Source organism: Hemitrygon akajei, chromosome 21, assembly GCF_048418815.1.
Source record: "Hemitrygon akajei chromosome 21, sHemAka1.3, whole genome shotgun sequence".
Classification (NCBI taxonomy): domain Eukaryota; kingdom Metazoa; phylum Chordata; class Chondrichthyes; order Myliobatiformes; family Dasyatidae; genus Hemitrygon; species Hemitrygon akajei.
In genome coordinates this window covers 60,700,506-60,711,933 of record NC_133144.1, presented here as the reverse complement: position 1 = coordinate 60,711,933, position 11,428 = coordinate 60,700,506, and the positions used below count along the sequence as shown (strand labels likewise).

Below are 11,428 nucleotides of genomic sequence, written 5' to 3'. Positions count from 1 at the left end.
GGTAGCCTCCCTATAGGAAGGACATGGAAACCATAGAAAGGGTGCAGAGGAGATTTACAAGGATGTTGCCTGGATTGGGGAGCATGCCTTATGAGAATAGGTTGAGTGAACTCGTCCTTTTCTCCTTGGAGCAACGGAGGATGAGAGGTGTACAAGATAATGAGAGGCATTGATTGTGTGGATAGTCAGAGCCTTTTCCCCAGGGCTGAAATGGATAGCACAAGGAGGCATAGTTTTAAGGTGCTTGGAAGCAGGTACAGAGATCTCAGGGGTAAGTTTTTTTACGCGGAGAGTGGTGAGGGTGTGGAATGGGCTGCCGGCAATGGTGGTGGTGGTGGATACGATAGGGTCTTTTAAGAGACTCCTGGAGGCTACATGAGGCTTAGAAAAACAGGTAATTCTAAGGTAGGGACATGTTCAGCACAGCTTTGTGGGCCGAAGGGCCTGTATTGTGTAGGTTTTCTATGTTCTATGTTTCTAGAAGAAGGGATGCTGGGGATGGTGGTGAACCGGGCATGATGCCGGTGACTGCCTACCACAGCTCGTACTCATGTTCCCTGGGGCCCAGGGGATGCTGTGAAGAGTCGGGTGCTATGGGCATCTGGGACAGTGTGGAAAATGTGGTCGGCCAGTTCCAGCTGCCAGCTAGTCCCAGATGAACAGCAGGTGGCCTGGAAAGAGCAGACATGGGGATGGAGTTTGGGGCTGGACACAGCAGGCACCTGCTTCAGCCATCCGTCGAGGTGCAATATGGGCACTGGTGCACTGGATACAGGGGTAAACTAGATACAGAAAGTGCACTGGGTACAGGGGGTATACTGGATACAGAGGTCACTAGGTTTAAAGGGGGCACTGCACTGGGTACAGAAAGCACAAGGGGTACACTGGGTACAAAGGTCACACTGGATACAGAGGGGGCACTGGGCACAGAGGGTACAGAGGTGCACTGGGCACAGAGGGTACAGAGGTGCACTGGATACAGAGGGTGCAGGAGCCAACCTAGGTCAATGGACAGAAAAACACAGTGAATTGACTGGGGCCCCATCAACAGCTCCTCCTTCTCAGTGGGTCTTGCACAGCAGCTGTTGGTTAGACAAAGTGTTGGCAAACACACACAAAATGCAGGAGGAACTCAATGGGTCAGGCAGCATCTATGGAGGGAAGTCAAAAGTCGATGTTTCAGGCCAAGACACTTAATCAGGAATGGATAGAAATAGTAGCATTGGGGGCAGTGCAGAAGATATTCACCGGGCTTATTCCAGAGATGAGAGGGTTGACCTACCAAGAAGGGCTGGGTCTATATTCCCTGGGGTTTAGAGGAACAAGTGTTGACCCTATTCAATCATACAAGATGCTACGGAAGCTCGACAGAGCAAATTTTAAGGTGTTTTTGCTAATCGACGAGTCACAACTGAAGGGAAACAGTAGAGAAGAAAGGGACCTGTTATTAAAGCTGAGGTCTGCAAAGCTTTCTTCTCTCAAAGGGCAGTGAATCTCTGGAACGCTCTGCCCGAGAGGTTGTGGGAGGCCAGATCATTAGATATATTTGAGGTACTAACTTACATAAGCCAATCACCCCTACCCGGGCATAGGCTGCTGACAGCAGCTCGGTAGATATCTCTGCCAGTCTCTCACGTTGTGTCCTGATGTAGCCATCTTCTTGGTATATCCTTCTTCTCCCAGGGATGAGGTATTTGGAGCTTCTGTTGGAGCTCTGGGTTTTTTTGGGATTGGGGGTTGCTAGCCTCATGTCCAACCCTCCTCCTTTCTCAGCCGGTCCTGGGACTGTCCATGGCAGAGTTATATATTTAAGGTGGAGATAGATAAATATCGGAAAGATTGAAGAAATGAGGGTTCTGAGGAACTGGCACAGAAGTGTTGAGGCACTGTAGATCAGTCAAGATCGTATTGAATGGTGAGGCAGGCTTGTGAGGCCGAGAGGCCTCATACTGCCCCTATTTTCTTGTGCTTTTGTGTCAGTTACTAGACATGGAATCAGCTGCTGTGTTTTTAACCATAAGACATAAGAGCAGAATTAAGCCATTCGGCCCATCAAGTCTGCTTTGCCATTTTATCATGGCTGATTTATTTTCTCTCTCAACTCCATTCTCCTGCATCTACCCATTACCTTCGACACCCTGACTAAACAAGAACCTATCAACCTCTGCTTTAAATGTACCCAATGTCTGTAGCCGTCCATGTCAATGAATTCCACAGATTCACCACCCTCTGGCTAAAGTAATTCCTCCTCATCTCTGTTCTAAATGGATGTCCCCCTACTTTGAGGCTGTGCCCTCTGGTCCTAGTCTCCCCCACCATAGGAAATATCCACTCTATCAGTATTTGTTCAGTTACAATGAGATCTTATCTCTGTCCATATTTCAAGGCCTAGTGTTGAGGGACCTCATTCATTACTTGTCCAAAGGTCAATCAGAAGTCTGGAAGTCTGCAGAAACCTTGATCTACAGTTCTTTACAAGTCTGCCAGGGAAGACAACGCCCAGTACCTGTGAATGCACGAGTTCTGTCCTGGGGCTGGAGGACTGTGTGTGGGTGAAAGGGACCGACCGACAGGGCTGGTTTTGCTGTTGTTGTTTTGTTGCTTGTTGGTTCTGTTTAGTTGAGTTCTGTGTCATTCTGATGAGCATTGTGGGCATACTATGTTGGCACCGGACTGTTTGGCGACCTGTGGCTGCTCCCATCACATCGTTAGGTTGTGTTGGTCATGAATGCAAACAAGATATTTCACTCTATGTTACAATCTGAATCTGAAAGTAATACACCACACACAAAATGCTGGAGGAACTCAGCAGGCTGAGCCACTTCATCGGCTCGAAACGTTGACTGTTTACTCTTTTCCATAGATGCTGCCTGGCCTGCTGAGTTCCTCCAGCACTTTGTGTGTGTTACTTTGACATTCAGCAACTGCAGATTTTCTTTTGTTTTTGAATCTGAAAGTGACCATTCGCAGGATAAGTTGTTCCCAGGAACTCACAAATGATGCTAATTGGGAATGTAATTTAGTACCTCTAAATTCTGAGGAGGCTGACGAGAGCTGGACATTGGACATCTATACTTCCATCATTCTACAGGGCATGCTAACAAGCATTTCTGCTTGGTACAGAAACCGTACTGAGGCAGACAGGAATGCTCTATAATTAATAGTTAAAACTGCTCAACTCAACACTGGCACCACATATACACAGAAAGCTGGCTGAAAAAGACCAGCAGCATCTTGAAGGATCCCTGCTCATGGACTGCTTGTCCCACTCCCATCAGGGAGGAGGCTACGTAGCATCCAAGCCAGGACCACCAGACTCAAGAACAGTTACTTTCCCAAGCAGTAAGGCTGATCAACACCTCCATTAACCCACCCCTCCACACCCCCAACCACCACTACTTTATCATTCCTGTCAGTCACCTTATGTATTTATATTTTATTTTGTGTTTTTTAAAATTATTATAGAGTTCTTTGTTGTATTGTGTTATTTTTTTGTGCTGCATTATAACTGGAGTAACGATAATTTCATCTTCCTTTACACATGTGTTCGGAAATGACATTAACCAATCTTGAATTTGGAACACAAAACCAACCTCACTCAGTGACGTGTCCTTGACACAGCTGCTCCCAGAACAAGAGGCGAGAGCATATTAAACAAGCATGGAAGCTTAATGATCATTGATGCAACGTCCCAGACACAAGTGCGTCAGATCAGTTACTAAATTTAATAAATAACATACGGAAACGGCTCCACAGTGCAGGGCACCACATAAAGGGATCCTTCTGAACCACTGTGCCATTGTGAAAGCTTCAAGCAGAGTGGGCTGACTGGTTGTGGGAGTTCACCTGTTAGTGCTCACTTCGTTCTCATCTTCTCTTCTCATGACCAGGGACAGACTGATCCAACCAGTCTGGCCCAGGACATGCTGACCCAGAACAGACCAACCCAGAGACCAGACTGACCGAGCTCACGCCCAGACAAGACTGACCGAGCTCACACCCAGACCAGACCAATCCAGAGACCAGACTGACCGAGCTCACACCCAGACCAGACTGACTGAGCTCACACCCAGACAAGACTGACCGAGCTCACACCCAGACCAGACCAATCCAGAGACCAGACTGACCGAGCTCACACCCAGACCAGACTGACCGAGCTCACGCCCAGACAAGACTGACCGAGCTCACACCCAGACCAGACCAATCCAGAGACCAGATTGACCGAGCTCACACCCAGACCAGACTGACCGAGCTCACACCCAGACCAGACTAACCCAGAGACCAGACTGACCAAGCTCACACCCAGACAAGACTAACCCAGAGACCAGACTGACCGAGCTCACACCCAGACCAAACCAATCCAGAGACAAGACTGACTGAGCTCACACCCAGACAAGACTGACCCAGAGACCAGACTGACCGAGCTCACACCCAGACCAAACCAATCCAGAGACAAGACTGACTGAGCTCACACCCAGACAAGACTGACCCAGAGACCAGACTGACCGAGCTCACACCCAGACCAGACTAACCCAGAGACCAGACTGACCAAGCTCACACCCAGACAAGACTGACCGAGCTCACACCCAGACCAGACCAATCCAGAGACCAGACTGACCGAGCTCACACCCAGACCAGACTGACCGAGCTCACGCCCAGACAAGACTGACCGAGCTCACACCCAGACCAGACCAATCCAGAGACCAGATTGACCGAGCTCACACCCAGACCAGACTGACCGAGCTCACACCCAGACCAGACTAACCCAGAGACCAGACTGACCAAGCTCACACCCAGACAAGACTAACCCAGAGACCAGACTGACCGAGCTCACACCCAGACCAAACCAATCCAGAGACAAGACTGACTGAGCTCACACCCAGACAAGACTGACCCAGAGACCAGACTGACCGAGCTCACACCCAGACCAAACCAATCCAGAGACAAGACTGACTGAGCTCACACCCAGACAAGACTGACCCAGAGACCAGACTGACCGAGCTCACACCCAGACCAGACTAACCCAGAGACCAGACTGACCAAGCTCACACCCAGACAAGACTAACCCAGAGACCAGACTGACCGAGCTCACACCCAGACCAAACCAATCCAGAGACAAGACTGACTGAGCTCACACCCAGACAAGACTGACCCAGAGACCAGACTGACTGAGCTCACACCCAGACAAGACTGACCAAGCTCACGCCCAGACCAGACCAATCCAGAGACCAGACTGACCCAATGTCCTTGTAACCATCTCTGGCTCATTCTTCATGTCCTGGAGCATTTGGACATTTAGCCACAGCTGAATCCAGATGTGACCTCTCCTAACATCTGCACACCAGGATCAACACCACCTTCCCCATCCCACCACGGCCCAAACCTGGTCTCCCAACCCCAATGACCTCTACCCCACTAAATGCCTCCACCAATCAGCATTCTTAATGCAGTGCAATGTAGCCCATTACACTCTACCATGTATAACCACACACCCGTCACCACTGTTGTTCACCATGCCACAGGCTGAAGGTCAAAGGCATGGACAACACCCATAGACTTATGTCATTGCCTCTCCAGGAGACATTTTTCTTATTGCTCATCCCTTGTTGGCAGTCACCATTGGATTCAACCATGTGTGGATTAGAGATGATCCACAGAAGGAAGACAGATTTCTTTCTCTGAAGCCCACAGAATGGGGGGTTCAATATAAATCCAACCACCTCACTGCTCTGTGTTCTGAGACCAGAATTAAGGAATTCTCAAGCTGTCTTGGTGGGATCAGGAAGACCAAGCGTGGACCAGTGGACCTACTCCTCAGACCCCTCCCGCACTCCCAGTTCATCCTGTTGCAGGATTCCACACAGAGGAGTGTCACTATGGTCCAGTATTAGGGGATGGAATGCTGAGCCTTTGTAAGGCATTGGTCGGCTGTACTTGGAGTACGGTGAGCAACTTTGGGCCTTTATCTAAGAGAGGACATGCTGGCCATTAGACACGGACCAGAGGAGGTTCACAAGAATAATCCCAGGAATTAAAGGGTTAACATATGAGGAGCACTTGATGGCTCTGGGCCTGTACTTACTGGAGTTCAGAAAAAAGAGGGAAGATCTCATTGAAACCTATTTTTTATTTTTATTCTTTAGCCAGAGAGTGGTGAATCTGTGGAATTCTTTGCCACAGGCAGCTGTGGAGGCCAAGTCTATGAATATTTAAGGCAGAGGTTGATAGATACTTGATTGGTCAGGGCATGAAGGGATATGGGGAGAAGATTGGGGCTGCGAGGAAAATTGGATCAGCCATGATGAAATAGCGGAGCAGACTCAATGGGCCAAATGGCCTAATTCTGCTCCTATATCTTATGCTGTCATATTGAAAGGACGGAGATGTGGAGAGAATGTTTCCAGTAATGGAAGAGTCAAGGACCAGAGGGCATAGCTCAGAATAGAGGGACGTCCCTTTAGAACAGGGATGAAGAGGAACTTCTTTAGCTGGAGGGTGGTGAATCTGTGGAATTCATTGCCACAGACGGCTGCGGAGGCCACATCATTAAAGAGGCAGTTAATAGGTTCTTGATTAGTATGGGCACCAAAGATTACGGGAAGGCAGGAGAATGGGGTTCAGCCATGATTGAATGGTGGAGTACACTAACGGGCTAATTCTGTTCCCGTGTCTTATGGCCTTGAAGCCCATGTAGAGCTTTAATAAAATCAGCATTCAACGGGGGAGAGAGCTGTTTCTCCTTGTGGGAGACCAGAATTAGGGGCATTTTGAACGGGATGGACTATTCACTCGGAGACTTGCTTCCCCAGGCAGTGATGGAATTGTGGCACTCACTCCAGTGAGGCATGGGTAGGGCAAGTAGCAGTAATGGTTTCAATAGGAGGTCAGATAGACCCATGGTAGCACAGCGAGAAGATCTGCTGTTTCACAGTTCCAGAGAGCCGGGTTTGATCCTGGCCTCCAGCACTGTCTGTATAGATAACGTTCACGTTCTCCCTGTGACCGTGTGGGTTTATTCTGGGTGCTAGATTCCTCCCACATTCCAGGTGCGTGTGGGCTGATATGTTAAGTAGCTGCTGTAACACCCCTTGGTCTAGGGGAGCAGAGTTGCCAGGGAAGGAAGAGGAAATGGGACCGTTGGGATTGCTCCACTAGGGGATCAGCACACACATGATTTTATTATTTATTTATTTAGAGTTAGAGCACAGAACAGGACCTCCTGGCCCAACAAGCCTCACTGCCCAGCAACAAGGCTGCTTAACACTAACCTAATCACAAGACAATTTACAATGACCTATTAACTGGTATGTCTTTGGACTGTGGGCGGAACCCAGAGCACCTGCAGGAAATCCACACACTCATGAGCAGTACGTTCAAACTCCTTGCAGACGGCACTGGGATTGAACTCTGTACTCTGGAATGCCTTGAGCTGTAACAGCATTGCACTAACAGCTATGCTACCAAGGCACCCTAACCACTAGCTGCACTAGATGGGCCAAATAGTTCATTTCTACATTACAGTAAGGAATGAATAGAAGGGTGTGGGAGGATGGTCATGGGGAGCAGAAACTATGTGGGCTGAATGGCCTGTTTCAAAGCTGTAAATACTTTGTAAAACTCTATTGCTCCACAAGGAATATCTCCATTGAAATGGAGCACGTAAACAGATACTATGAATGTATAAGGACAAGCTTTAAAACCCACTAGAGTAGGGAACTGTAAAAAAAAAATACTGCTGTTGATATTGGAATATAAATGACATCTTAGTCCCCCATTTTAAGTACTTGCCTTCAGTAAGTTACTAGATTCCTCATTGACTCCCAGGTCAACCATTTTCAAAGCTCTTCAGCTTGTCTGCACACTTTCCCCAGCCACCACTTAATGGTGGTTTCTCAGGAAAGCAACTCCCGTCTACCCCCACTATTCAGAATGTTTCATACCCTTTCTTCCATTAAACACCAGAAACAAGTTGTCTTTGTTCTTCCCAATAACAGTGCTTGGCACAGCTCAGTTGTTAGTGGGTGGTCAAATGCTGGGTATTACTGTGGCTTCCATTTCTTCAGAGTGAGAGATGTTCCTGCAGGAGAAACCTTCGTAGTTTTGCACAACTATCGATCCTGGTCACAGGACAGGGTCAACTCAAGTTACACAAAGAGTAAGACTCACTCTAAACAGACCCATCAGACACTCCCAGGAGGGAGACAGCACAGGTTAGTTACAGAGTAACCTGACTCTAAGCAGACCCATACACTCCCAAGGGGAGACAGTGCAGAGAAAAGCTCCCTCTACACTGTCCCAATTCAAATTCCCAGGACAGAGACTGCATAGGTTAGTTACAGAGCAAGGCTTGCTCTAAACAGACCCATCACGCACTCCAGAACGGAAGCAGGACAGGTTAGGTACAGAGGAAAATTCTTTCTACACTGTCTCGCCACACACTCCCAGGGCAGGGACAGCAGGGGTTAGACATTTAATATGGTTCCCACTACATTGTCCCATCACACACTCCCATGACGGATACGGCACAGTTTACATGCAGAGCAAATCTCCCTTTACACCATTCCATCTCACACTCCCAGGAAAGGGACAGCAGTGGTTAGACATACAGAATAGCTTTTTCCACACTGTCCCTTCAAATACTGAGTAAAGCTCTCTATACACTGTCCAACAAGATGCTCACTTTGTACCACTGATTCACCTTTGAATGCACCAGTGTATCAGTTATAACTTCCCAACCTGCTGCTCTTTCAGACAAACTGTGAGTTTAGGACTAGATCTGGGGTTGTTCAGTGCCCTTACACTTGGAGGAACTGGAGATCTCACAGGTTCAAGAAAACCCCTAGACACAAACAGGAAAAACTCTGCATATAAATAGTCATCAAGTAAGGATTTTGACAGCAGTCTAGACTTGCAGGAAATTGCAACACTGATAAATCCCGTGAATACGGCGGGCAAACTGCAGCTTCCGGTGGGGCACCATGGTCGGGTCTGCAGTGAGCAGTCTTCTCTCGGACGTTGTGATTGGGGTGAAGGTAACTGCAGTCTCGTGCCATCAATGTCTGAAGACAGTCCCTCTGGTTCTCCTTGGCAATGCTGAAGGTCAAAGATCAAAGGGCTGCCTCCGTGAGAGTGAGGGAGTGTGTGCGTGTCTATACAATAGTTCTGTGCCAGTGGGAGTTGCTGCCATTGCTATAGTGTTCTGATAGCCACGGGGTACAGGAGGGACATGTGTTCGGCTCCTTTAATGGGCAGTTTACGACTGCTGTAGTAGTGGATTACTTCTGGCACGCTGTCAAACGGGGGACTGTTCAAGCCCAGGATATACTTGCTCTCTTTGGTCCGGGTGAGTTTCATGTGCATGAACCCCTGGTTACTCCTGCAGACAAGAGATGCAAAGCACACAGTTAGAGCTGCAGAATCGACGGTTACAATGTCAACCCACCCTGAGCAGGAGCCGCAATCTTCGAACAAAGAGCTGGTGTCACAGAACAACCTGATTTTAGTATGAATGTGTACAGTGCAATGAACATCATTCAGGAAACACTGTAAAACTGAGTTACCGTATAACACTGGGGTACAGTACCAATGGGGATGGGTCTGTCACTGTATAACACTGGGGTACGGTACCAATGGGGATGGGTCTGTCACTGTATAACACTGGGGTACAGTACCAATGGGGATGGGTCTGTCACTGTATAACACTGGGGTACAGTACCAATGGGGATGGGTCTGTCACTGTATAACACTGGGGTACGGTACCAATGGGGATGGGTCTGTCACTGTATAACACTGGGGTACAGTACCAATGGGGATGGGTCTGTCACTGTATAACACTGGGGTACAGTACCAATGGGGATGGGTCTGTCACTGTATAACACTGGGGTACAGTACCGATGGGGATGGGTCTGTCACTGTATAACACTGGGGTACAGTACCGGTGAGAATGGGTCTGTCACTGTATCACACTGGGGTACAGTACTGATGGGGATGGGTCTGTCACTGTATAACACTGGGGTACAGTACTGATGGGGATGGGTCTGTCACTGTATAACACTGGGGTACAGTACTGATGGGGATGGGTCTGTCACTGTATAACACTGGGGTACAGTACTGATGGGGATGGGTCTGTCACTGTATAACACTGGGGTACAGTACCGATGGGGACAGGTCTGTCACTGTATAACACTGGGGTACAGTACCGGTGAGAATGGGTCTGTCACTGTATAACACTGGGGTACAGTACCGGTGAGAATGGGTCTGTCACTGTATAACACTGGGGTACAGTACTGGTAGGGATGGGTCTGTCACTGTATAACACTGGGGTACAGTACCGGTGGGGACGGGTCTGTCACTGTATAACACTGGGGTACAGTACCGGTGAGAATGGGTCTGTCACTGTATAACACTGGGGTACAGTACCGGTGGGGATGGGTCTGTCACTGTATAACACTGGGGTACAGTACCGGTGAGAATGGGTCTGTCACTGTATAACACTGGGGTACAGTACCGGTGGGGATGGGTCTGTCACTGTACAACTCCGGGGTACAGAACCGGTGGGGATGGGTCTGTCACTGTATAACACTGGGGTACAGTGATGGGGATGGGTCTGTCACTGTATAACACTGGGGTACAGTACCGGTGAGAATGGGTCTGTCACTGTATAACACTGGGGTACAGTACCGGTGGGGATGGGTCAGTCACTGTACAACTCCGGGGTACAGAACCAGCAGGAACAGATCTATGTATAAGATTGGGGTACAGTATTAGTGGGGACAGGTCTGTCATAGTTTGAGGTAGACTCTGAATCAACATATTTATAACACAAAATGAAAGAAATATAAAAGAGACTGTCGGTCTAATAAGAGATTACGATCACTTCTGATCCATGTCTGGACTCCAAGAGGCTCTGTGACATGGAGCCCTTGCTACTGTTGGTGTCCAATACTTCACAGCAGCAGCGTGTCAGTAAGTTGTGGGCATGCTATGTAGACACTGGAAGTGTGGCGATACTCGCGGGCTGCCTCCAGCACAATCCTCAGACCGTGTTGGTCGGCGACACAAATGATGTATTTCACTGTGATGCACATGTGACAAATCTTTCTAAAACGCCGTGATGGATGACTTGCCCTGCCTCCAGGTCAGTAATATTCTCTCCAGAATAAGGCAGTTGGGAAGTTATCAGGGTCAACATGAGCAGGCAGGGGTTATTCATGGACTGCATCAGGTAAACGTGGAGACAGTGAGGTGTGAGACTTGCCTGGAGACAGTCCTAGTTACCAGTGAGTAAGGGCTGGGGTCAGACTTCACATCATGCTAATCCCGTCCATGTGGTGAGTGGAATAGAGGAAGTGACACTCCCCTCAGAGAGGGAATGGCCATCAGACGCTCAGGAGGGTGCCTGGCCTAGCTGAGTAAAGGGAATCACACA

At 48.7% G+C, this 11,428-nt stretch overlaps 1 protein-coding gene across 2 annotated transcripts in view; it reads right to left on the bottom strand.

Moving 5' to 3' along the window:
* Positions 1 to 3,706: 3,706 nt before the first annotated feature.
* The window catches only part of LOC140714359 (SH2 domain-containing adapter protein F-like), a 239,109-nt gene continuing 231,387 nt past the window's right edge, over positions 3,707 to 11,428 (bottom strand). For both annotated transcript variants that reach the window (XM_073025550.1, XM_073025551.1), the window contains one exon: positions 3,707 to 9,376. In XM_073025550.1, the coding sequence (XP_072881651.1) occupies positions 9,190 to 9,376 (187 nt within the window). In that variant the 3' untranslated portion in view covers positions 3,707 to 9,189. The remainder of the gene's footprint in view (positions 9,377 to 11,428) is intronic.